The following is a 27,282-nucleotide window of genomic DNA, read 5'->3' as shown; positions in this document are numbered from 1 at the left end:
AAGCTTTTAAAACTTATTTATTGGGGAACATATTTAAGCTTTTAAAACTTTATCTTTTTTATACATAAATGTTATAAATTTTATTTTCGTCCTAGTATAACTCCTCAACTTTTATATATACTTTTATGAATAAACACCATAAATCTTACTTTGGTTACGCCAATTAGACAAATTCATTCAATCCAAACTAGAATGTCTAAATTCGTTCATTTTGGTTAAATCAATACAAGAAGAGTCTATTATAATATAAATTAAATGTTGTTGCTTTATATATATATATATATATATATATATATATATATATATATATATATATATATATATATATATATATATATATATATATTCAATTGTTCAAACCCAGTTTAGTGGTGTTGTTTATCATAACATTATCAATTTAATGATGTTTTGTAAGGTAGTTTAACGACGGTAATTTAGATTGAACTAATTAAAATGTTTGCGAACCCATTTAACTAATTAAACTTTTATTGTATTAAATCCGACCGATCCATGAAGAATTGATGATAATTACTGCTGGAAACCACTGTCTTCTAAAGGAATAGAGAATTATTATAGTTTCTATTTATACATACAAATTTTTCGGTTCATAGAAAAATGGTGTTACTCCAAATTTTATGGTTAGAAAGAAAGCACATGTTGTAACACGAGAATGCATAAACAGAATTGAAAGGGTGGGCACAAGAATGAAAAATAGTAGTAGGAAAGAAAGGGAAATGCAATAAATAAAAAATGCATTTTCAAGTTTGTGAACCGAGTAAGGTTGACATGTTTGAGAATTGCGTTGAGACAATTCTCATAAACTAAAACTTGACGTTGACACGTTCATTTTCTCTCCATGCTGTTTCATTTCTCCACTCATTTTCTATGCCTTTTCTGTCGTTGTTAGAATATCCAACCTCCCTGCACAATCTTCTCACGCAATTTTTGTGAGCCAAGTTTGAGGCTTGTTCTTGTGATGATGCGTTGAAGGGTGATTCTGGGATCTAGCAGAGGCAGAAGCGTGTGGATCTCTGCAATTCCTGTAGCTTTTTCCATCTGGGTATAGTTTTTTGTTATGGGGTGGAGATACAAGGGAGGGTTGTTCCTCATACTTACTGTGGTTGTCATATGGGTCACCTCTGCTGAAGTCACCCAGGTAAAGTTTTACCGATTCTATGCTTTCAAAATATACCCTTTTTGAAGCTTCTTTAGCCATGTAATTTTAATGGATTTTGTTTGGACCCTGGGGTGAATGCTTTCTGGTAAATGTGGTTATGTGTGTACGTTCCCCCACCTTTTGGGAACATTTTTGTTGTTGTTGTTGTGTTTTCCATTGGATGAAAATTATGTCTTTTCTCCTTAGGCATCTTTTCTACCAGCTCCATGTAATGAAACAATTGTAGGGTTGTTATCCTGGTATATAGGTATAGAACCTTCTGTACCATAGGAGTTAGGTCTAATGTTATAACGTGATGAACCATGGTTCAAATCCCTGCCGACAGAGGTGTCCATTAGTGTTTCAAACAAAAAGGTAAAAATAGGACCTTCTGTCTTGATAATTAGGATGTTACATCATTTAGGATGATGTGTTGGCATAATATATATGCCTTGGTTTTGAAGGTTCCTAAATCATAAGATCAACCTTTGCATTGATACACTGCTTGAAGTTGAAACTTCACATGTCAATCTACAAGAATAATTTGATTGCAAAGAATAGCTAGCCTAAAACCATGCAGTCCTCTTGGCTTTGAATTTATTAAAATTGCAGACCTGCATTATAATGTGTCTCTGAGGGGACCACTATTGCGGTTATATTTTGTCATCTTGTGTTTTAAATATGTTCATCAAAAACGATATTATGCATTGAAGAGTATGCTTGAAGATTTTTTTTACTTTAAGGTCGGTGCATTTACTTCTGTTTTGTGGAATTTCTATTTCTGAATCCTTATTAACACATGATCAATTTTCTGTTGTTGAAACTGTTAAAAATTGAGGTTCTTCTCAAGGGGTAACTTTTTATTGGAGCTCATCCAAAAAGCTTTGTATGCATGAATGTTTCTCAGTTATTTTTTTCTGTACATACAGGATATTTTTATAGATTACAAGCAGCCATTTGCAGTGACATATCTTGGAGCTTCTCTTATGGTAGTGTACCTCCCAATAGCTTTCATTAAGGACTGCTTTTATAAGTTATATAAAAAACAATCTTCTAAAACTGGAAGAGGTGGGGATGAGTTTTCTGTCCGGATTACCTCTCCTCGCAAGAGCAATGGAGGGCAAAGGAACACTGAAGTGGAAATGGGGAGTATGGCTCGAAAAGATAGTGATGCAGACCTTTCAATGAATGAAGAATCAATGCCATTGGTGACTAAATATAATGATCCTAATGCTTCAAAGGCAAACAAACAACTTACTACAAGAGAAATTGCTATTTATGGATTTTACATTGCACCTATCTGGTTTCTAACAGAGGTAGTTTAACTTAAAATTGATATCTTTTAACTGGTCCATGAGCTCCCTACTATTATGATATACATGAACACCTACACTCATTTCAAAACTTCTAGTATGTCTAAATTTGGCTGCAAGAACGATAGAGCAGGTCTAACAAACTTCGTTAGGATAAATCCTAATAATTTTTGATACCATCAGTGAATAAAGTTTAACTCAACCTTACAAAATTCACTTACCAGATAAAGTCTTTTTTGTGTTGCTTTCAGTATCTATCAAATGCTGCCCTGGCACGAACAAGTGTTGCAAGCACAACAGTGTTGTCATCTACTTCAGGACTCTTCACTCTCTTCATTGGTGTGTTTATGGGCCAAGAGACTTTGAATATAGCAAAAATAGTTGCTGTCTTGGTCAGCATGGCTGGGGTTGTGATGACAACTCTGGGGAAAACATGGGCTACAGATGACGATCTAACAAGTCCTTCGTAAGCCTTTCATATTGATTTTAGAAAAACCACCTTCTTTATGCATTATTTCTTTCAATTTTAACTGATAACAAAACTTAGCATTAGGTAGTAGAACATTGGCCATTGGACATTGCTCATGTTGACCATTTTTTTCAGAAAGAACATTGGACAGTGTTAGGAGGAAGCTTATGAATTTCTTTATATCTCTAGCATAAATGATCCCTCTTTGTCCTGTATCACATTTTTGAGAAATCTATGTCTCCCCATTTCATTTGTGTATTAATGTAAGTTTCATCCATTATGTTATAGAGACCAAGGAATCAGAAAATCTGTGCAAAACTTAGGAAATTGGTTTCCTCATATGCTGAACTTTAAGGAATCAATTTGTTGTCTTTCATGTATTATCAGCTTCTTGCTCTCTGTAATACTATTTTTTGGGCATTGACAGTTGATATTTGTGTTCAGCAATGGACAGCGCACTGTTGTTGGAGATCTTTTTGGACTTCTCTCAGCCATTACATATGGTCTGTTTACAGGTTAGGCAATGTCTTAGCTTTTTGTTCATGTTCTTTTTTTCTTCTGTATTTCTCAGATAATTTATACAAATGGTGACTTGGTTATTTGACCTTAATGTCTCACAGTTCTTCTTAAAAAAGCTTCTGGTGAAGAAGGAGAACGGATTGATGTGCAAAAGCTGTTTGGATATATTGGATTGTTTACACTTCTAGCACTATGGTGGCTTAGTAAGTTTTTCAACTAGCAATGACTCTATAGACTATAGTTATTGATAAATGTACTCCTTTTTATGTGCTCATTTTTAACTTGGATTCATTTCTGTTCTAAATTAAATTGCTAATTTCCCTCTATGTTTTTCTTAGTCTGGCCATTGTCAGCTATAGGAGTTGAACCTAAGTTTACTATTCCCCATTCTATTAGAGTGGATGAAGTGGTGCTTGCCAATGGATTTATTGGAAGTGTTCTCTCAGACTACTTCTGGTACATGAAATAAATCTGACTAATTCACACATACATGCAGAGTTATCCAAAGTTTTAAACTAGAGTTCATTTTATGTACACAGGGCACTCTGTGTTGTGTGGACAACTCCCCTTGTGGCCACTTTGGGCATGTCACTCACCATTCCTCTTGCTATGTTGGCTGACATGCTGCTCCATGGTCGGCATTATTCAGTATTGTACATTTTTGGCTCAGCTCAGGTATTGTTATGGCTAAAGATATATGCAACTTTGAGCAGTTCAGGTTCTCTGCTGGTTTTTTGGTGCTATTCCTACGCTTGAGCTTTCAAAATACACTGATTTTATCTATTAAAAATGTTTTTAATATATTTTAAAATATCAAAAATAGTGTACATCAGTATATTTTGAAGATACAGTAGAGGGACAACACCAAAGCTCCAGCAGAGCATCCAAATCTAACTTTGATGTTTACCATCAAATGGAGTATGTCTTCCACATCCATAATTCCTTGCATAGTTATGATTACATGACAGAGTTTTCATACATAACATAGGAAACACTTTTCATACCATGATGTAATGTTTATGAACTCATGTTTGGATGATACAATCATCAAAGCATTCAACATTGTTGTTCACATATTAAAGGATTTGCTTTTGGAATTGAGCTGCAGGTATTTGTAGGCTTTGTGATAGCTAATATTTCAGATAGGATAAACAAGGTGAGATTATAGCACATTCTTTCCTATACTGATTCTTTCTTTGGTTGGTTATCTCCTACCACTTACACTTGAGTGTTATTCAAATGTTGAAAAAACAAACAATGGCTTAATCCAGGGCTTTGTCATGTTCAAGGAAAGTAACAAAATTGTGATTTTCATGTAGTTCTGTAAATGGTTCTAGAGTGAAGGTTGTGTTTTAAATTACAAGTGTTCAAGGTGAGTTTGTAGCCATGGTTGTAAAGAAGCAATTTTAAATGGTGGCTACGCAAGTAAATCAGGTCTTCAAAAACTTGGGAATATCACTAATATTCTGTCTATGTAAATATTTATGCACTGATATCTAATTGGAAATCAAAAGGGCATGACTTTTGAATAATATAAAATAAATAGTTATAATATACTAAGAAAAGTTATTAAACAGATTTTTTTTATTACTATAAGGAGTATTTTCTGTCTAACAGGGGACTAATCTTGTTTGGATGATGTGCAAGTTCTAACCTTATCATTATTAATAATTTATTCATACTGTTTATTGTCCATTGTTAATATATAAATGTAAATGAAAAAAAAAATATTGAAAATTTAAAACGAGACTTATTTTATAAACTTTTCTTTTCTTATATAATGAAATGTAGAAAGAAAAGATAGATGTGTTTTTCCACCTCAAACTAAAAAAAAATTGTATTTTGTGAAAGTCGTGTAAAACATCTCCTTAACAAAGGGCATGTGGAAATTATATTATAGTTCATTGTGAAATTTTATTTATCACATGAAAAACATTTTATTTATCGTTTGTTAAGAAAATATCTTACATAATTTTCATAAAATGCAAAGACAAGATATTTTGTAATTTATTTTATGAACAAAACACAATTTTTTATAATAGTTTGGAGATTAAAAAACATATTTTTAACCAAAAGGAATGTTAATGTCAATTTCATCTTCTTTTGTTGTTAAAGTAATCTGAATAAGTTATTCATCATGATTTTCTTATTTGCAGGCAAATCACATCCAAGATTTGTCATTAGGCACAAATGGAAAAATTTAACTAAAATAAAGTAAGTAAATCAACAAAGGTCTTGATAAAGAAGTATGTGAAGAAAAAAGGGAGTTGAAGAAAGTGTCCACTTTTATGGTAACGGGTGATGTAGAGAAAAAAGGGATATTTATGCACTGAAGCCTTTTGGACAACAAAATTTCAAAGTTATGGTGGTTTTTATTATTGAGAGTGGAAAGAGAAAATAAGAGCAACAAGAAGAGTTTATTCATCAATGACATGTGAAAATGAGAGATATTCAAAGATGTGTAACAAGAAAAAAAAAATCCAAAGGGAATGGCTCAAGTAGATTGTATATATAGGTTTTCTTAGTAAAACAAATATGTTCAATTTTTACTTTTATTGACAGACATTGTAACATACTTCAATTTCAAATTATGAACATGATTAGTCAAGAAGTAACAAACTTTTACTAGTTTTGATTTATAAAGTCTCCTATCGAGAAGACTTAAATATATCATTGTTCTTAATTTTCGTAAATTTTATTCATTTTTGTCTTCTTTATTTGAGATATTTAAAAAGGTTTTAATTTTTTTAAATTGTAGTCAATTTAGTCATTTTTTTAGGTGCTGTTTAATTTGTTAATAGGAGGTGAGTAGTGACCACTATAGGTCACTTTGTGATTCTTTTAAATTTTTTAAATTTTTTGATTTTAAAAAAGTTGTATACATGTCAAGTCAATATTATGATATGTGACAGCGTCACTGCTATATGTCAAGCCAGTGTTACAGTCACATGTCAAGCTAGTATCACTACCACGTGTCAAGTTAGTATTATTGTCACGTGTTAAGTTAGTATTATTGCCACGTGTCAGTGTATTGTGTCTTATATTCAATTCAGTCCTAATTTTCGTTAATTTTATTCAATTTAGTCTCAATTTAGTCTCTTTCCAAAGTGACTAAATTTAATTTTTATATAAATGTTATACTGAAATTTTTATTAAATATTTCTTTCATTATTTTTAAACCAACCATATTTATATTATTGCAAAGAAATCATTTGATTTATGTTTCATGTTTGCTACATGTAAAAAAATAAAAAAATAGGTTTGGAAATGGTTTAAGAGTAATGAAGATTTTTTCTTCTAATTATAAAAATAATGAAGAATTTTTCTACTAATTTTATAAATAATGAAGAATTTTCCTTCTAATTTTAAAAATAATGAAGAACTTTCCTTCTAATTTTAAAAATAATTAAGAATTTTTCTTATCATTTAAAATATAATGAAGAATTTTCCTTATCATTTAAATTATAATGAAGAATTTTTCTCCTAATTTTAAAAATAATGAAGAATTTTTCTTCTAATTTTAAACTAACTCCAACCTTATTTTTTACATTAGCAAAAATCAAACATAAATCTAATAATTTCCTTCCAAAAGTATAGTTAGGTTTGGTATAAAAATAATGAAAGAAATGAATTTTAATAAAAATAATGTATAATATTTATACAAAAATTAAATTTGGTTAATTTGTAGAGAGACAAAACCGAGACAAAATTGAACAAAAATAATGAAAATTGAAACTAAATCAAACAAAATTAACAAATATTAATATTGAATTGAATATAAGACACGAGACGCTAATACGAACAAAAATTTTAACTTGACACGTGGTAGTGACACTGGTTTGGTAAGTAGTACCATTCTCACGTGTCACAATACTGACTTGACATGTGGACAATTATTTTAAAAATAACAAAGTTGAAAAAAAATTAAAAATTAAAAAAAAAAACCACAAAGTAATACGTGCCCATCAATATTCATCTTCTGTTAACAATTTAAACGACGTCTAGAAAAATGACCAAATTAACCACAATTTATAAAAATTAAGACATTTTTGGACATTTCGAAAAAACAAAAATTAAAGTGAACAAAATTTCCAAAAGTTGAGATCAATAATATATTTAAGCCTGTAAATAATAATAAGCTAGAAGACATAATATAAACAAAATAAAGTATATATAATCTAAGATTTTTTGTAAGAAAAAAGTTATTTAATACCAATAATTATCATTTAAAAAATCTATAAAAGTAAAATGATCCCAAACTTTTATATTTCTAGAGAAAAAAAATAATAGAAATAAATAGTAATGGGTGTAAAAAGAATTTTGATGTGAGAAATCATTCTCTTTTACATAAATATTTCTCATTTTTTCAAATAAACCCAGGGAAAGATCAAATCAATTTGTAAGTAGACAATATAGTTTTCATTATCTCGTTACAATATTGTAATCAAATCAATCATTGAACAATCACTTCTTATGTTAACAACATCTCAAACAAATTACAATATCACAAGTAGCTCTTCTAGGGTTTTTTTCTTATTAAAATTTCAATCTTATAATTCAAAGTTTTTTTTTTTCTTTTCAAACTAAAAAATTGAGTTACCTCATTTTACCTTAATTCCTGAACTCCTCAAAGAATTACTCCAAAACCCAGAAAAATTAGGAAAACCGTAACTTACACCTATGAGACATGGATAAAAAATCAAACAAATTACTCCCAATCTAGAACAACAAATTACAATATTTATATATCTTTTGTGCATTGAAAATACCCATTAAACCCAATTTAGCCATAAGAATGAATATATGATTGATAAAAACAATTGTGATGATTATAGAACTTAAGAAAAGAATAAGGTATCAACTATATGTCCCTGTCTCTTGCAGGTGTCATTTCTATTTGTAAGTGAAGATGAATGAGGAAGGTATAAGATGTTGCACCATCAGTTTCAGATGCTACAAAATACTTGCTATATCTTTTCTTTTTACCCTTTTTTCATCTAGGTTTTTGGATAAGATGTGTTTTCATATTCTCTTAAATATTAATGTTTCAATTTAATTAATCTATACATTTTTAATTAATGACCAAACTTTTAATTCAATATATATGTGTTCTGCATTATTTTATATTTGTTAGAGAAGAAAGAAATAAAGGGAATAAATGTTAGGAATATGGTTTGTTATGTTTGATAAAGAAAAAAGAATAAAATGAAAAAAATAATAAATAAAATTAGATGATAAATTGCTGAAAATGAAAATCCTTTGGTTGAAGAGAAATACATAAAAATCAGAATGAAAATAAATAAATTTTATTATCAATGTTTATTATTCTTGTTATTATTACAAAAAATGTAAAACTATAAAAATTATTGTTATGGTATAAATACCCACTAATTTTTTTATTATATAATCAATTAATTGGTTACTTTTTAAGTATTTTTCTTATCCTTTCTTCACTTTTTAGTATCAAAAAATTTATTTTGACTCATAATTTTTTTTTCTCCAACTAAAATAAACTTCCTCTTGTCCCATAACTCCCAAGTTGCAATATACACCTAAAAACTAAATTACTCACAAAAAACATTATGAATTATTATGTTAGAAATCTGGATTAACTTAAATAGTGTAAAAGATTGTCCATTTAGTATAAACAAAGGGAAAAAATAAAAGAAAAAATAAGTAAAATATAAAGTTAAAATTATTTGTTGAAGGGTTATTTAACTGAAAAATCTAAAAATATTAGTTACTATATTGACAAAAACAATTGGTTGTTAATGTTACCAATTTAAACTTTAATTTACAAAATCGATTATAATTTTTTATTATTAATAAAGACTATTTTAAATATTAATATCTTTTATTTTATAATTAACTTAATTAATATAATGATTATTTTTTTAAATTGATTACATTTTCTTGTACTGTGTAGTTAATAAATTTAGGTATAATGCAAATTTCAAAGATAAGTAAATGTCATTTGTAAAATTTCATATATTTTAATTATAATTTTGGAATGGGTATACTAGTAAAATTTTGACTTGTACAATCATTTAAATTATATTTTTTCTAAAACTTTACGTTCACAATATTTATATTTAAAAACTTAACTTTAAATATTGAATCCAGGATATTATTAATAAAGAATTATATATAATATAAATTCTTTTATTAAAACGAATATTCTTTAGATTACAAATTAGATTATGAATAATTTAAGTTGTGATATAATTTTTTTTAACTACATATACTTACTAAAAAGACTTTAAAATAGGTTGTCCTATTCAAGGCCATTAGCCTTCTTCCTTGAGAAATTTGGTTGAACCTCTCTCTCTCTAAGAACACCTCTACCCTTCCATTTCATCTTAGCTTACTTCAACCTCAAGCTTATGCTCATCTCCATTTATTCCACTTAACATCTTCCAGCAACCATGGCGAAATTTGGTATTCAAAGATCTCGTTCTTCAAGAACTAAGTATTCTTCATCCAATTCCGTCTTGTTCTTACCTTCCTTTACTTGTCCTAAAGTGTTGTCTCTAATTAATTGTGCTTAATTGTTTGTAAATTTGGTTCATATTCATTTGTTTCATCTTGAACATCTTTGTGTGCTTTTAGAATTCATATATCATAAATGATGTATGATTTTGCATTTTATTGAGTCTTTGGTCATTCTATTCGGTACAATTGCTTTATTTTAAGTCTTTCGTTATTTTATGATCCATAAGTTATGGCTTAGAAGTCATGTGTAGTTCTTTCATGTCATGAATTCTCTTGTCTAGCCATTTTTCTTAAAGCAGTTTACAAGTTGAATTTGTAAACACTATGATTTGTTATATGCTTTTGTATTTCAATTTTAAATCATGTAAATTGTGACGATTTTAATATGACAGTTATTTAAAATCGTCACCTTTTACATAATAATACGATAATTTTTGAACTGTCATATTTTACATATAAAATATGACGACTTTAACTGTCATATTTTACATGCAACATACGACAATTTTAATTGTCATATTTTAAATAAATATTATAAACAATTTTTACTATCCCTTAAATTTTAAATCCAAACTTCAATCTTTTGGCCTTCCACTCTTACTCTCGTTTCGAAATTTCATTTTCCCCCTTCTACTAAACATTGAATCAGACCAAACCCTAGATTCATTTACCTTCATCTTCTCCAAAAGAGAACATTCAAAGGTTTTTTTTTTTCATTTTCATCTTCAATCCGCATAGTGTACACCAGTACCAAGGCGGACACAATGTCGCTCGTCACTAAGGTCGTCGCCATATCTTCTTCCACGCGACACACACCTTCCTCTTCTTCGCCCACGCACAAGAAAAATTCCTCTTCCAGTTTTAGGTATATGAAATCTCTCCAACACTATCATTCAACTTCTATGTTCATCTCCAAAGTTTAGCTTCATTGCACCTTCCTCTCTGTTGAGCGTGCATTGCAGGTAGTTTTCATCTTTCCTTTTTATTTTGTAGTAGAATGGTAGGGAACGAGAATATATTTAGGGTTTCATTGTTAAGAAAAGTGGGAAACCATTTAGGGTTTTACTCTTGAAAATTTGGTAATTGATTTGGGGTTTTCATAGATTATCACTACAAAACGTGATTTGGAATCAAAGGAACAGAGTCAGATAGATAGGCAATGCATTGTGATGGAGATTGTGAGAAGCATGACTTTGTAGGACTCCTTTGGAAGAGAAGCAACTCACCCACACCTGTAAAGCCAATGTCGAGGAGCGGCCGCATTTTGGAGGTTCCCGTCTCTCTATCTCTTTATTCCTTTTTTGTGGGGTTTTGTTTTTTTTTTCTTCTTCTTTCTTTATAATCAAATATTTCTTCTATTCTTCTAAATCAGATTTTGGTTGGAAGAAGATACAAAGGTGGTAAATTGAAGAAGGATGAAGAAGGAGAGAAGGAAACGAGTAGTGATCATCCACACATGAATTGTTTGTTAATATTCCTTTTTTAGCTATTTGAGTCTAGTTTGTTTTACCAAGACACTATTTGCTTTATTGTTATTGTGATATTTCTTGTGCCCCTTTTGTTACGAGGATGCACCATTTGGTCATCCTCCAATATCTAGAGTTGTTATGAGGTCGCACCAATACTGGCATGACAATACAAATATTGCCACTACCATTGAATTATTATGTTGCAAAAATGTGGTTCATATGCTAGATTGCTAATAAGAAAGTCGTGAACAATCATTATTTAAATGTTTCATATACTAGTCTATTTCGTGGACAACTCACTAAGAGGATTGGTTACATTGTATTTTGTAGCTTGTAAGCCTCATTTAGTAAAAGTGTCATTTTGCTTAATGCAACACCTTTTATGAGGTTTCTTCGAATCCAATAAAAAATCTAAGACTAGTCAAAGTATTTCCATGGGTGGGAACACTTCTCATCCCTTTAAGTATAAACAATCTTACAAAGTTGCTATTTTGTAAGTATGGATTTATTGTTATTTATTGCTTCATTTCTATTTTTTTTTTCACATGGTTTCAATATTTTAGTTAAGAACTTATATACATATAAATGAGGTACTAAGGAATGCAGCAAAGCTTAAGCTTGAACTAAGGGTACATCTTAATGTGGATTTAATTGAAAGTGTACATCTCACTACATTAAACTCTTTCATTAATATAAAATTGTTGCTGCATATTCTTATACTTTTTTCTTTTACAGAATTTAGGTTCCACTATATATTGGTACACTTTTTTAGGAGAAACTGATGGTGAAGGAATGAGCATTGTTTTGTACTTTAAACTTTCGGAAAGTTACTCCAAGAAACTTCCATTACCTTTTGAAGAAAGCATCAGATTAAGATGGAGCCTTCATGTGTCAATTACTTGCTCCTTAGCAATATGTCCTTCAAGTTGATTTGGAACGTCTTTCAAGAGTTTAGAAGCTTTAAGCTTTATGAAGATCACTTTATAAAGAGATTTGATGTGTTTTTTTTTTTTACATTTACATAAATTAAGAATGAGGTTTATCCATTTATTAGTAAGATATACTTTACATTAGTATCCAATTTGTTTGTTAATTTCTTTTTTTAGTGTTATAATTTTTTATATACTTTAAATTATCATCAAAAATTAATTTTATTGAATTATGAAAATATAAATGTTGTTGAAACATAATAAATAATTAAATATTAAATTAAAACACTTGATAATGACATAATTTATCTGAGAATTAATTATAATAGTGATAATTAAAAATGTTATAATATAATGATAATAATGTGAGTTCTAAGTATCATTTTTTTTATTAAATTTGTATATTAGTAAAAATATTACTTAAGTTATAAGTGACGTTGTTTACCTTTTCAAAATGTCATTGTATACATAGTATAAAATGATGGCTATTGCGACGATTCATCTAAAATCGTCATATTATACTTTGTGACGGCAAGAATTACGACATTTTTGGAAATTGTAGCTCTAGTAAAATACGACGGTTAAAAACGACGCAAAATACAAAATTAATTGTCGCTATTTACATGTTTTTTTTTAAGTGAATTAGATCATTTGTAAGTTCTTAGTAATGAAACAAGAAAGTTAAGTCTATAAGATAATTACCCAATATATCTAAGGATGATACAATATACTTAGACAAGCACTAGACATAGGAAAAGGTAGCTAAGTTAAAGACATCATTAGACTCTTATATATAACCAGTAGATGCCCAATGTTCTTCACTAAGAACATATGACTTTGTACAAATAATGTGTATTCAATGAATTTAAACAAAGTATAGCAAAAGCACAATCAGTATAGAACATATAATACTTGAAGACTAAAGTAAACATAAAAGAAAGTGAAGGTTAGATGAGCTTAGTCAAAAGTGTTAACTAGACGAGTCACAAGCTGGACCAAGCAACTAAGGCTATTAGATGACCATGCTACCAAGCGACTCAAATAGTGTAGACTCAGTTGAACTCAGTAATGGAATATGTTGAATAGACGAGTAAACATTATATTGTAAGGCACTAGACTCCTACAAGTAGTCGACGAGTCAAAGGAAAGTGTTAGACGAACAATGCAAACACAACAAGGTACTAGATGAGTATTAGCATAAGACGAGTCAAAGTCAACACATGAAGTTGAATGTTGAATATCGCTACTAAATGAGTACTTCCATTAGATGACTCAAATGGAAGAATGACTAGATGAGTAAAGTCAAGGCACACATTAGGCGAGTCAAGTTCAGATCATCAAATGGCGTGAAAAGGAACTAACAATTCACCAGGTGATACAAAGATCATATCTAAATTGATCAAAGAAATCTAAATATTAAAATTAATGATCATATTAATCAAGAGATTATCTAATTAAAAGGATTGTGAAGCAAGGCTCAATATTGATTGAAAATATATTTGAAGAATATCAAAGATGATTGAATATATATATATATATATATATATATATATATATATATATATATATATATATATATATATATATATATAAGGAAATCCTCTTTGATTGAATATAAGAGAATCTCCAAATGATTGAAGCCGCAATAGTATGAAGTCTGAAATTCAAATTATTGAATGGCAGATAAGGAAATAACTGATAATTCACAAAAACAATACACTTTGATTATCATATCAAGTACATCCAAATGAAGTAACAAAAAGATATTTGAAGATATGAAGAATAAACTCAATTGAATAAGCATCAATGATTATAAATACCAAGACAAGATGAATAAGATAAGAAGAATATGAGAGAAATACCAAAGTGTTGCAAAATTGTCAAATCTATATACTTTATGACCATATAGTCAAATTAATTTGTTCAGTAAGATTGGGTTGTGTCTTAACCATTGTAATATTCTTCACACTGTGAAGTATGCCCTATGAGCTTTAGTGTACTCTGGTACATGAGAAATTGTTGTTGTTATTGTTATTGTTATTGAAATTGAAAATTCTTGATCTCAGGGGGAGATTGAGAAGGATACCTAGAAAGGATGATGCTTATGATACCTAGAGAGGTTGATACTCGTTATTGCCTGGAGAGTATTAGCCAAGGAATTTGATTAATGGAACTTCTTAAGCAAGTTGCTTAAGTGACTAGACATAGCCTCAATGAAAGAGGTGAATGAATATAAATTATTGTGTGCATTATTCTCTATGGTACTTTTTAGTTTGCCTATATTATGTCTGCGTAAAAAAATTATAGAATGTCTATAGACTTTATTCATCCCCCCTTATAGAGCCACCTTGCACCGACATCATTCTCACACAATGACAATGATTTTAGCTCTTCACTAAAAAGTTTAAATCATATTGCTCATGAGCTTAAATCACCCAAGTTGTGGAGAAAGCAAAAGACTCTACAAAAGAAAAGGAAAGAGTTGAAAGAGAAGCCCAACTCACTATTCTAGAGGAGGAACTTAGGTTAATAAAACAAAACGAAGAAAAAGTTCAAAATAAGATAAAAATGAACAAAAGTTAGAGGTGTTCTAGTTGAGGCTCTAAATATGGGGAACCATAGTATGAGGAGGACAACATGAGGCTTAATGAGTTCTATCAGCCTCTTCCTCGTAGGAATAGAAAAGAACACACACACACACCTAGGGAGGCTAGGGTAGACTTATTTCCATGGGAAATGAAGGTGGAATAACTTTTTGCTTACCACCAACTTAGTAGGGAAAGAAAGGTACCTCTAGTTACCCTTATCTTCCAGGGATATGCCATGTACTAGTGGACTTCCCTAATGAGATACAAGCATCTCCATAATGATCCTTCACTCCAGTATTGGAGTGATCTTAATAGTACCCTTAAAAGGGGACACATTCCTTCCTACTATTATAGGGAACTGATGGACAAGCCCCAAAGGCTCCAAAGAAACACATGAGTGTAGAAAAATATAGGCAAAAGATTAAGCTTTACATGATGAGATATAAGATAAGGGAAGAAGAAGATATCACCATTGCTAGGTTCATTAGTGGTTTGAACATTGACACAAGAGATAAAGTTGATTTTTTACCTTACAAAGATTTAAATGATTTGGTACGACTTTGTATTAAGGTAAAACAACAAAATTTGAGAAAACCTTCTTTCAAGAAAGACTATGCTCACTCTAGTTCTTATCCCAACAGGAAAGACCCAATGGAGGAAATTAGCTCTTAAGAGAAACCAAGGAGAATCCTCCCAAGAACCTTAAGAAAATTAAGGATAAAGGAAAACAAAGAAAAGCAATTTCTACCTACACTCGTACCAATAAGATCAAAATTTTCAAGTGTCTAGTTAAAGGCCACAAGTCTTTTGAGTCCCCAACAAACGAGTCATACCCTTAAGGGGAAAAGACTTGTATAACATTCAAGATGAGACCAAATCTACTTCTTCCTTTGAGGAAGAAGAAAAACTAATTCGAAAGGATCTTTATGTTGAAGTTGTTTATCCCTGCACATGGGATGACCATTCCCTATCATCCTAGTACATCCCAAAGAAAAAACATTGTTCAAACCAAATGTCAAATTTTTAAGGTGTATTGTTCTCTCATTATGGATAATGTATCACACTACAACTACTGTAGTACTAGGTTGGTGTAAATATTCAATCTCAAACAATTTGTTCATCCAAAACCTTATAAATTTCATTGGATTAATGAGGATTGGTATATGCTTGAGAATTATCAAATGAAAATGAAGCTTTCTATGTGATATAGTAAGCTATGGAAGATTATCATATTTTGTTAGAATGATTGTGACAGTTTGATAAAAACACTATATTATAAGTGTTAAGAATAAGTTTCTAATTGAAATTGACACTTATCATGTATCAAATTGTTCTATTTAAGTATAAAACAAACTTCCTTAGCTTAAGATACAAAATGATGTAGTGAGAATTGGAGTTTTATGAATTGTAATGATATTTTGCTATCTTAAAGTGAATATTAGAGAAAATGACAAGTATGCATCTGAGCCATAGTCATTGGTGTTGAGCCATAAAAGTAGAAAAGATAATAAAACATATTTTGACTTTCTGGTTGAGCCACATGAAGAAACCTTCTGCAAGGAAATTTGAAGCACTAATCCATGAGGTTGAGCAGTCAAGAAAACCCTTTTAAGAAGGAAAGGTCAAGTGCTAAGCACCATGACAAGGGGCTGAGTTGAGAGAGAAACCCACTTGTGAAGAAACCCATGTGGTTGAGTGCCAAAAGTTGGACTGAACACCGTCCAAAAATTCCTATAAATAAAGACCTCATGTCTTCATTATAGCCATTGACTAAAGAATTAGAAATTTAGCAATAGCGTAGAAAAGGGTCTGTAAGGCATGGGAGAGATGTTCTTATTGTGAAATCTATGTCTAGATGTTGCTGAAATTGTATTGCAATACTCTTTTAGTAGCTGAACTCTCTCGTGTTCAGGTTTGCTGTATTCAATTATGATTCTATATACTTATACTTCTTGGGTATTTATCTATGCTTTCATTCAATAGTTTGTGGTTTGATTGATACTTAATGATGAATTGACAACTCATCTTATATTACTGGTTTGGATTAAGTTAGAAGAATGGTCTCAAACTGTGGTTCAATTATGAAAGAGTCTTGCACATTAAAACAAGGATTCATTCAATCAGGAGTGGAAGAATTACATTGGGTTTGAAGTCCTTAGGTTCTAGGCTGCATGAATGGGCCTAGATCTACATAGAAAGAGTACTCCTAGGACATTGAACGATTTGCATATTAAGTAAACAAGATGGTAGTGGTGTAGTAGAAGAAGATGCAACTAAATCAAGTCATAGCCCTTACTCCATCCAACCTACATAATTACTACTATCTATATTTACATATACTCTTTATCATAATCCAAAAACTCAAAAATTAACTATCAATATATTCGTTAAATCTCTATGAATACAACACTTGTTAATACTACTACACACCAATACACTTGCTAGAAAATGGTTGTTGAGAAGATGTCATCACCATTCATGATGGTCGTACTAATAAAATCACTTTCACTCATCAACTAATAAGTTTATACTTAGTTCTTTGTCACTTTCACATGTAATAAAGGACTAAAACAAACCCAATTGAAAACCGAAAAAGAAAATAAAAATTTTATTTAACCCCATTAATTATTTTCTTCAATCTCATTAATAAAAATTTTATTTAACCTCGTTAATAAAAATTATTTTCTTCAATCTCATTAACATTTACGTAATCAAGTTTTATTTAACCTTTTTAACAATGAATTCAAATTAAATTTATAGCACGTTTTTACAATTTTATTTAAAGTTCTTATAATTTCAAAAATTAATATTTTCAAAAGTTTAGATGTAATCATACTTCATTTATTTTGTAGAAAAGAAACTTTGCATAGTGAGACAAAATAAGAGTTTAAAATAACCACAAAGTCCAATGCCATTAAAGTTGTAAATAGTAGACTCTAGGGCTAAATTTTTAGATTCTAATATTAAATGGTAGAATTTAAAAAATCTTAGGCTAGGTTTTTAATTTCTACGCAGAAAAAGTTTTGTTGACAAAGATGAAATCAACTTTCATGATTTTTAGGTTAAGAAAAATATCAATTAAAAACATGTTAAAAAGAAATAAGTCCTTATTATTAATCCAAAATATTCCTGATCTAGATGGAATGTTTAACTAGTTTATTTCTTACCATTTATCGGTAAATTTCTTACATTGAATTCCATAAGTAGTTTACTATCAGTCATTAAAAAAATACATTTTTTTATTTACATGTAAAATTTATTAATTAAAAAGCTTAATTCTGTTAAATCTATCCATTCCATTTTATTTATTTATTATCTTTACATTTTTTTTATGACTTTTCATATTTCTTATATTTTATCTATTATTTTAATATCTTCTGTTATGTGTGATATATATTTTTATACTCCCCTCAATTTTTAATTTTTTATATTATATTATATATATTAATTATTTTTAATTTTTTTATTATAGGTAACATATATTGGAAATTAATAAAAGTTAAATGAGATATCTTTTTATTTATTTTTAAGGCATAACATTCAATATTAATAAATAACAAAATATAAAATTAAATGTAATGAAAAATAAAAATATTTATTAAGATATTTTTTTTTTCATTGTATTTTTTAAGTTTTCCACAAATTATATTGATATCACACTTTCACATGTTTTCTTTATGTTTTGAAAAAAAAAAGTTAAATACAAACATATTCTTTTTGTTTTCATTTATCATTTGTTCTCTTTCATTTGTGAAGACAAAAGATAACTGTCTCGTATTACTAGTGAAATATTTGTTTAATAGTTAATATTATTTTTCATCAAATGAGCTTTATATTCATTTTTGTTTTGGTTATATTGTCATTGATTTTTTCTTTTAGTAACTCTTAATATTTTATTTTTTAATTAAATTATGATAAATTATTTTTTAATCTTAAACTTAAAAAAGAAATAGGTATATTGATGAAGAATAAAAAAATAGATTTATTTTTTAAAAGTGATAAAAAGAAAGTTATTGGTGAAGATGAAATCAATACAAATTCAATATCTTAACTTTATGTATCCTGAATCATAATACAAATGATCATATTATTCGATTAGAGAAACATGTTTTATATTAATTCTTTGGAACATGTTTATATTTACATTAAAAAAGAAATAGTTGAAAATTTTAGTTTTGACTCAATTATCAACGAGTTCAAAGATCTAAAAAATGAAAGACAATTCTTTGTATATATGTGATTTCTTTTATAGATACACAGTTATACTAAATTATTTATTTATTTTTATTGTGTTAATGACAATAATTAAATATATAAATTTTAAATTTTAAGTATATTATTTTGACTTTTCCAATATTATCGGTGAAGATCCGTCACTATTTTTATAATAATTTTTAAAAAATAGCATTCAATATAATTCTTAGATATCATCTTGCCAAACAACACCTTTCAAGAACAAGGGATGTTGAAATAAGAAATAAAAGAAAGTTGAAAAAAATCTGGGAATTTGAACTCTAATCTAAAGTGGAAGTTACCAAAGTAAAACTCAGTAACAATTATATATAGTTATATAAATTTATATATCGGTTACAAATTACACTTGCAGAAGAAATGAAAACTTAATCCAAAACAGAGTCCTTGTCTCTTATCACTGTGATTGAGCAGTGATCGAGTTGCGAACTGCGATTGCGATTATTCGCATCACTACCGGTTCGCGAGCGTTGGTCGGAGATGGATACGTTACCGACGACGAAGCGCGGCGGCGGAGGGAGATCGAAGCCCGTTCCGGCCTCCAAATCCTCCCTCGTCATGGCCTTCTTCTCTTGCGTAGCCTGGCTTTACGTCGCTGGCAGGTACGTACGCGCTCACGCGGTTCATTCATTAATTCTCCTTTGTTTTTTTCGAATCGTTTCTCCGAATCGCGTTTGGATCCATCGAATTAATCTAATCTTGTCGCTTAGTTACGCATTGATGTGTGATTCGCAACGTAATTATGCTCTTCAGTTCAAACTTAACGGTTTTGCTCCATGTTTTTGGTTTTTTTTTTATCGTTTTTATAAGCTAAAGATTTTACTGATATGGATTAAATAAGCACAGCTGTGCGTGATAGTTGCTTTTGGAATTGTTAGGTTATGGCAAGACGCAGAGAACCGAAATTTACTTGCCAGTCTTTTAAAGAAGAATTCAGCTCAGGTTTTTTTTTTTTTTTTTGAATTTTTCTCTGATATTATTATTGCTTTATATTACAATAATGCATTTCTAGTCTACAAACGTATTTTATTGTCTTGTTTTTTCTTCTTTTTTTGGTTACTAGAGGCCTAAGGTTCTTACAGTGGAAGATAAATTAATGGTGCTAGGATGCAGGTAAGTTGTTCTTTCTATTTTTTTTTTTTTAATTTTAGTTTTGTTCTTTCAATGATGTGTTGTTTGGGTGATATTGGTGGGGATGGATCGTGGAACTGGAATTAATGTCTGTGTGTTGCTTTATAGGGATCTGGAGAGGAGGATCGTGGAAGCTGAGATGGAATTGACATTGGCTAAGAGCCAAGGGTATCTGAAGGGGCAGGGCCAGAAAAGTGGCTCTTCTGATCGTAGGCTTCTTGCTGTTATTGGTGTGTATACTGGATTTGGAAGTCGGTTGAAGAGAAATGTCTTCAGGGGGTCTTGGATGCCCAGAGGTCTGTTTTTTATTTTGGTCATAGAAATTCTCTAATACGCGCTTGAGTCGTTTCAATGATTTTTTATTTTATTTTATTTTATTTTATGAAGGTGTAAGATAATGCTAAGTTAGGAGGTGGGTAGGGTAAGGTAGAGTCTTTGTAGGAACTGATCCTGGCTCAGAGGGATTTGGTGCCAGTTGACATAAGGCTCTATGCTCTTTTGCTTTGTCTTCACTGGGATCAACTTCATTGGCTGTGATGCAAACTGAGTTTTGGTGGTTTCTTTTTGTAAAAAGTAGTGAGCTTGATATTTGGTTGATGAAGCATTTTTTTTTTCTCATTTGAATTTGACAGTGATTTTGGCGCACCCAGTTTGAATTTGGGTTTTGATTTGGACATTGCTTTCTTTTATTCTATTTTATTCAGTTAGTTTGTTCTATCAAAGTTTTTTTGAAGATTGGTTTCAATCTATAAATTGATGGTTTATTGCTATTTTCGTGATTTTAGAATTTCTAGTTTTCTTCCTTTGTTTTCCAAGGATTAATTTTATTATTTTCTGTAGAAAAATGTTAAAACTATGGTTCATCACATAGTGTTAAAAGCCTTGATAATATTTTGTTCATATTTAGGGAACATCTGTTGAGTTTGTAAGTTTTAACCATTAACATTTTCATGATCTTTTTGGTTTGGTAAGTTACATAACAAATTTGATATATTGCTTATGTTTTCTGAGTTACGAGAATGTAAACAGTTGATTATTTTGAAGATGTTTGGTTACCTACTGGTTCAATTCTATATTACTTAGTCAATTAACATCTTATCTTCACTTTTCTGACAGGTGACGCCTTGAAAAAACTTGAAGAAAGAGGAGTGGTCATTCGATTTGTTATTGGTCGGAGGTTTCTCCACTTTCTTATCCTTATTAGTTATTATTGTACATGATTTCCTTTTAAGCTACAATTGTTTTTTATCTTCTTTATTTCCCTAATCTAGTACTCCATGATAAAAAGATCCAGGGTTCAAAATGAGTTAATACTTTGTTATTGACAGTGCTAATCGTGGTGATAGCTTAGATCGCAATATTGATGCGGAAAATAGCTCAACAAAGGATTTCCTGATTCTAGTAAGCGAGATAGTTTATTGTAATTTGAATAAGTTTTATCTCTTACCTTGGATAATGTCAGTGAACAGGAAGTACTTAATTATCTTAAATTTGATTTATTATAAATGCCTTATGGTTTTATGGGTGCAATTGGAAGAGTTCATACAGTGCTTATTTGAAAAGTAGCTTGTAACCTTTCTTTAACTTCTTTTTCTTAGCTTATTTCAGTATATAATGCTTTAATCTGGTATGCTTGTTAAACATGCATTTAAGCTATTTGCCCAAATTCAATGCACAAGTAATTGCACTATGACAATATTGTCCTAATATTCAGAGTTTAGAGTTTTCTTAAATACTTTTGTACCTTGGTAACCTCAAAAGCATTGATGCGTGTCAAGTATAAACTGCCATTTTTGGTTCAACAAACTCTTTATTAAGGACCAGGGGGTTTGGTAAAATTAGACCATTGTGCTTATTCATTCTTTTTATTTAAAATATATTGATATCAATACTCATTTGAACATACTTCCTTTTAATTAAACCTTGATAAACAAGCTAAGTGTATATCTTGACCATTTGTTTTTATTCTATCAGGAAGGTCATGAGGAAGCTCAAGAAGAGTTGCCTAAGAAAGTAAAAACTTTCTTTAGCACTGCAGTTCAGAACTGGGATGCTGATTTTTACGTGAAAGTTGATGACAGCATTGATATTGATCTGGGTAAGGATTGCATATTCTTATTTTTGAGATTTTGTTGAAAACCTGCATTTCCCTAGATGTGAAACTGATACATTCTTAACTCTGTTCACTGGTCTAGCAGAGGGTTTAATTGAACTTCTTGATCATCGCCGTGGCCAGGATGGGGCATATATTGGATGCATGAAATCAGGAGATGTGATATCAGAAGAGTACTTTCTTTATCTGAGTTTATTGGGATAGTTTATCTGTTTATGATAATTGATTTGTGGGTATATTGGACTGTTTATGTGGTATAGATGGTTGAAATCATGCTGAAAGCTGTTTGACACTGTCCATGTTTTTTAATAGAACTTTTTAAAGCTTCTTCCTTATTATCTATCTTATGTTGACTATTGTAGCAGTGTGTTTATCTGCAAGTTAGAGTTAGCCATCAGATGTGGATGCCTTTTTTCGCTTATGCTAATTTCTGATAGCTCAGTTGGCTTTGAATTTTTTATCTATCTAATTTTCCTACTCGCAATAATATTTGTTGCTTGTTATTTTCTTGTGCATCCAAGTTGAATATTATATGTTTAAATAAATTGTCACATGTTAAATCTTGTGGTTGAGTTTTTTTATTCAACTAACAGGCATCTTATTTTTGAGCATTTTTCAGCGGAAAGCCATGGTATGAACCTGATTGGTGGAAGTTTGGCGATGAAAAGTCGTAAGTGTAATATATACCTTTTTTTTATACTGGAATGATCTTCAGTTTCATTTTCTTGAAAGTTGAAGCCATTTTTTTTTTTCTCGTTGTATCTTTGAATGAGCAAGTGAGTGATCTTCACAATATACGACAGCATAACATCAATACTCGCGAACATTGAGGGAACAATTATTTGACTTGGGCATATTAAACATCTTTTATCTCTGCCAAATGTTGGATTGTTGAAACATATGACTTGTAATGATTATTAGATGAACTATTTCAATCACATATTGCTAAATAATGGAAACTGTGATCTGCAATTGATAATTGTCAGTGTATATATTATAACCATTCATTTGTGGAATTGTGTGGTCTTTGCTTTACTTGTTTCTTACAAACATGTCATTAGTAGTGATGTGAGAAACTGGATGTAAGCCATCTATAATCTAATGGATTGTTATCAGTTCTTGTTAATCTTTTTGACATTCACTCCAATTCAAATGGATAGGACAGAATACTTTAATTTTTTTCTGTTTTCCCTTATTTTCTTTTACCTTCTTTATCACTGTATTCAATATTGCTCAGTAAAACTAGTTCTCATGCAAAAGCAATGATAAATTATAGTCTTTATATCATAGTAGATCTATGGATGACAATGTTCTGCTAATTTTACAAGGGCTGCTTTTCTATCACTAGATAACAAGAGTACTTTAGATATTTTAGATGGTAGATTTCTTTGATCTGTCAAATGCCCCTTAACTAATAGATATTAGCCGTTATAATAATTATGTTTTTATTTCAGTAGTGTGGCTTTTCAGTAGTTTTGATCTCCATATTGAACTGTTTTAATTTTGCTAGTATGAAATGAATCACAATTTAGTTATTTTTTCTTCAGGTATTTCCGACATGCAGCTGGTTCACTTGTTATAATTTCAAAGAATTTGGCACAGTACATTAATATAAACAGGTTAGTTCTCAATATCGTGTGTATGCACTAGGAACCTTAGAAACTGAATTAGGAAGCTTTGATTCTGGTATGGGTTCCTTCATTCAGTATTTAGGCTGGCAATGCACGCTTCTGATACCCTTAAAGAGGAGGCTTTGGATGTTAAGTGATTGTAGTATAGAAGCATGCTCCTTGTCTGGTATTTTAGCTAAAGAAGCTACACTAGACACTAAAAAGTTCTATTGGCAAAGATGTACTATATATACTTATATTTTGAATTCCAATTTTTTTGGCTGAATCCAAATACCAAATCTAGTTAATTATTTTTATCTTTGTTATGTTTAGCTGGTCTATTTTCAAAACTCTTGATAGATGTTCCTTCATTATGACCATTGAAAGTTAATCCAGATAATCCAGCTCCATACCTTTCCATCTATCAGCAAATATGAAGTTACTTCATATCTTCTGGTTACAGCAAAAATGAGGGCAGTTGAAACTTGACAGCTGAGTGCTAGTCTTTCCACCTTGCAAAGTTTGGCATAAAATTAATTTACAAGCTATTTTTTGTCCTATACCAAATAATACTGTAGATCTGTAACTTTTCCATCCCATTCCTTTTTCTGTTTTTCAGACTCACACAAGCACATCCTAAGACCTAGGTTGGGGGGTGAGACTCACCTACTGGGAAAAAAATGTCTCCATTTATATGTATGATGTTCTTTAGAAGGTCGATATGTTTGTGCAATTTTTGTAGCTTTCTTTCTGGGTTTTTCTTATACATGGTTTCTCCTCGAGGACGCTTACTATACATTTGTTTTTCTTTTTAATTTCAGCTATTATGTTTTCAGTAATAATTACACAAGGGCTACCTGGTTGTTACTTTTCACTTCATTTCCTGTTTTTTATGAATCTGTATCTGTATGTAATAATTACACAAGGGCCACCTGGTTGTTACTTTTCACTACATTTCCTATTTTTTATGAATTTGTATCTGTATATAATTGCAAAATCTTGTTTTTACCATTACCAGTACAAATACTTGAAAACTGAAGACAGTAAAAATAAGGTGTTTTTGTAATTATTCCAAAAGCAATATAAACCAATTTGGCCCATCTGATAAATATTCTTTGCTTTATCCAAAAAAAATGTAGTGCGTCTTTGAAGACCTATGCCTTTGATGATACATCTTTGGGATCATGGATGATGGGAATCCAAGCAACTTACATTGATGACAGTCGACTTTGCTGCAGTAGTATCAGACAAGGTGAAATCCCAGTTCTTGTGTTTTGTACTGGTTGTTTTCTTGCACTTAACTGTGGGAAAGGTTGGAGAAGTGGGTGTGTGTTTCCTTCAAGGTTTCTTAACTATGTTTTCTTTGAACTTGAATTTGTTGAAAACGAAAATATATTTGGACAAAATAAAATCTAGAAAAACGGGTGCTAGCAACACAGTTCTCTTAACACGATCTACTATTGACTAAAATTTGTTAAAAACAACAAAATCATGAGAGAATTATTAAATAATACCCGATATCCACAAATTTGTGATTTTCGAGAAATTTTAACCGATAAGATAAGGTGTGTTCCGTGTTGCTAGCATTCTCATTTAGAAAAAGAAAAATTGATGTATGTTTGATCAAACTAAAATCAAATTTATTTTTGTTTTTCACAATGTCAAATTAACGTGTCCATTTTCAGAGAAGGTATGCTCCTTGGCTTGATTGAACAATCACAAACACATCCCTTATGTGGGAACTCATACAATTTATCTGAAGAGGATCAGTGGCAGTTGAAGATTATGTTCATTCTTTTAGATGTTAGCGGCGAACTTGAAAGGATAACTTCAATTAACAAAGTTCAGCCATTGGGTGCTGAATTGATAATTTCGGGAGTTCTTCTCTGTTATTGTTTATACAAAACAACTCTTGATGACCAAATATTGAAGAGAAAGACCTATATACGAAATATTGTTGTATTGAACTGCCCATGAACAAATTGTAGTCTCTGTTGCGTTGGAATTTTGCTGCAACTCTTGTTTTATTATACTTGTGCGTTTGATATTGTTTGCAAGGCTAGATTCTGTTCAGCAAACGGTTAAAATAAATAAAGAAATCTGGGCTAAGATTAATGATGCTCATGGAAGAATTACTGAGTTTTAAAGTGATAGTACTTATGTTATGGATTTGAGGTTGAAATAGTTTAAAAGCGTAGATTATTTGGCATTATCAAAGGAGCAATGTTAGAAAAATTACTACTTAAGAAAATTAATGAATGTTGACATAATATTTGTGAAATTCTATTTTTTTTTTTTCTGATCTCTTCGGTGGAGATACTAGAAACGTTTACGGAGTTTATAACTAACAATTAATCACTAGGGTTGCACTATGTATGGTTAAGTTGGAGACAACATCACATGTAGATCTATGTACTGCACGGCCATTATTTTTGCATCTGAACATATCCGCAAAGTTTTGGATACAATAAAGGTTAAAATAGAGACAAACGTTATCAAATCTCAACCTGCACCCGATCAAATATCTAAAGTATCAAAAATAATATTTATCAGTCTCAGCACAAGCAATTCCGTCGCCTAGCTTCACTACACCGCTCTCGTCGCCGGCGGTCTGCCACAAAGCTTCACCGCAATGCTCTCGTCGCCGCTTCACACTTTTGGGCATTGCACGTGCGATAGCCGCACCACCAATGTCCTGTTTTGGCAGGTGCTGTGGGTGGTAGGAAGGTGGGTCTTTGATTTCTTAATCTGGTAGTCGCCGCTGCTATAGACTACCGCTTGGCCCGGCTTCCTTCATTGGTTTTTGAAGGTCCTCTTCTCTTCTCGCACCAGGCAAAGTTTAGTATACATATAGCCTTCTAATTTTTATTTAATTTTAAAATATTTGTAGATTTATTGGTTGAAAGTTCTTTGTGAGGTCCAAGTGGTATTGTGGAGGGATATTTATTTTATCAAGAGGACACAGACCAAAAAATTAGGGTGGTGTTCGATGTTGGAGAAGTGACGTTAGGCGCTCAGTCCCTTAAACCCATTCAAAAGTGACGCTCGGTGATGACAAATCAATGGTCTAGTGCTCGATAACACTGTAATAACGTCTTAGTGACAGTGTATGAGAAACAATCATTTGAGAAAAATTGACCTTGTGAAATAGATTAATTATGCACCTTTCGTATACTACTTTTGATTTCAAATGGTTGGAGGAGTTCAAAACATATACTCAATCACTCAAAAATATATATTCA

The 27,282-nt window shown here is 30.5% G+C and overlaps 2 protein-coding genes across 5 annotated transcripts; both read left to right on the top strand.

Annotated features, from left to right (window-relative positions):
• The first annotated feature begins 694 nt into the window (after nucleotides 1–694).
• LOC114193707 (putative transporter C405.03c) lies at nucleotides 695–6,090 on the top strand. Of its 2 annotated transcripts, XM_028083604.2 has the most exons (9): nucleotides 695–1,156; nucleotides 2,086–2,472; nucleotides 2,721–2,935; nucleotides 3,383–3,453; nucleotides 3,559–3,660; nucleotides 3,796–3,913; nucleotides 3,997–4,132; nucleotides 4,566–4,613; nucleotides 5,614–6,090. In XM_028083604.2, the coding sequence occupies exons 1-9, from the start codon at nucleotides 1,076–1,078 to the stop codon at nucleotides 5,659–5,661; spliced, it is 1,206 nt and encodes a 401-aa protein (XP_027939405.1). In that variant the 5' UTR covers nucleotides 695–1,075; the 3' UTR covers nucleotides 5,662–6,090. The 2 variants fall into 2 exon arrangements, with proteins under 2 accessions (XP_027939405.1, XP_085521588.1); XM_085665462.1 differs by lacking the exon at nucleotides 5,614–6,090 and having other exon boundaries at nucleotides 4,566–5,520.
• A 13,429-nt stretch (nucleotides 6,091–19,519) lies between these two features.
• On the top strand, nucleotides 19,520–26,070 carry LOC114194650 (hydroxyproline O-galactosyltransferase HPGT2). 3 transcript variants are annotated; one of them, XM_028084998.2, is made up of 12 exons: nucleotides 19,521–19,788; nucleotides 20,065–20,128; nucleotides 20,250–20,299; nucleotides 20,426–20,613; nucleotides 21,434–21,494; nucleotides 21,646–21,718; nucleotides 22,292–22,415; nucleotides 22,513–22,603; nucleotides 23,050–23,100; nucleotides 23,978–24,049; nucleotides 25,180–25,292; nucleotides 25,726–26,070. In XM_028084998.2, exons 1-12 carry the CDS (start codon nucleotides 19,667–19,669, stop codon nucleotides 25,746–25,748), a joined length of 1,032 nt encoding a protein of 343 aa, XP_027940799.1. In that variant the 5' UTR covers nucleotides 19,521–19,666; the 3' UTR covers nucleotides 25,749–26,070. The 3 variants fall into 3 exon arrangements, with proteins under 3 accessions (XP_027940802.1, XP_027940799.1, XP_027940801.1); XM_028085000.2 differs by having other exon boundaries at nucleotides 19,522–19,788; nucleotides 22,516–22,603; XM_028085001.2 differs by lacking the exons at nucleotides 25,180–25,292; nucleotides 25,726–26,070 and adding an exon at nucleotides 24,437–24,531 and having other exon boundaries at nucleotides 19,520–19,788.
• The last annotated feature ends 1,212 nt before the right edge of the window (nucleotides 26,071–27,282 follow it).

Source organism: Vigna unguiculata, chromosome 8 (genome assembly GCF_037176805.1).
Source record: "Vigna unguiculata cultivar grain cowpea cultivar isolate G323 ecotype 2 chromosome 8, ASM3717680v1, whole genome shotgun sequence".
NCBI lineage: Eukaryota > Viridiplantae > Streptophyta > Magnoliopsida > Fabales > Fabaceae > Vigna > Vigna unguiculata.
This window is presented reverse-complemented; position numbering and strand designations above follow the sequence as displayed.

Coding starts and splice junctions, on each gene's coding strand:
- LOC114193707 (XM_028083604.2), top strand. CDS start 1,076: ATGGGGTGGAGATACAAGGGAGGGTTGTTCCTCATACTTACTGTGGTT. Junction 3,454..3,558: donor TACATATGGTCTGTTTACAG/GTTAGGCAATGT, acceptor AATGTCTCACAG/TTCTTCTTAAAAAAGCTTCT. Junction 3,661..3,795: donor TCTAGCACTATGGTGGCTTA/GTAAGTTTTTCA, acceptor TGTTTTTCTTAG/TCTGGCCATTGTCAGCTATA.
- LOC114194650 (XM_028084998.2), top strand. CDS start 19,667: ATGGATACGTTACCGACGACGAAGCGCGGCGGCGGAGGGAGATCGAAG. Junction 22,416..22,512: donor CAGCATTGATATTGATCTGG/GTAAGGATTGCA, acceptor TCACTGGTCTAG/CAGAGGGTTTAATTGAACTT. Junction 23,101..23,977: donor AAGTTTGGCGATGAAAAGTC/GTAAGTGTAATA, acceptor TTTTTTCTTCAG/GTATTTCCGACATGCAGCTG.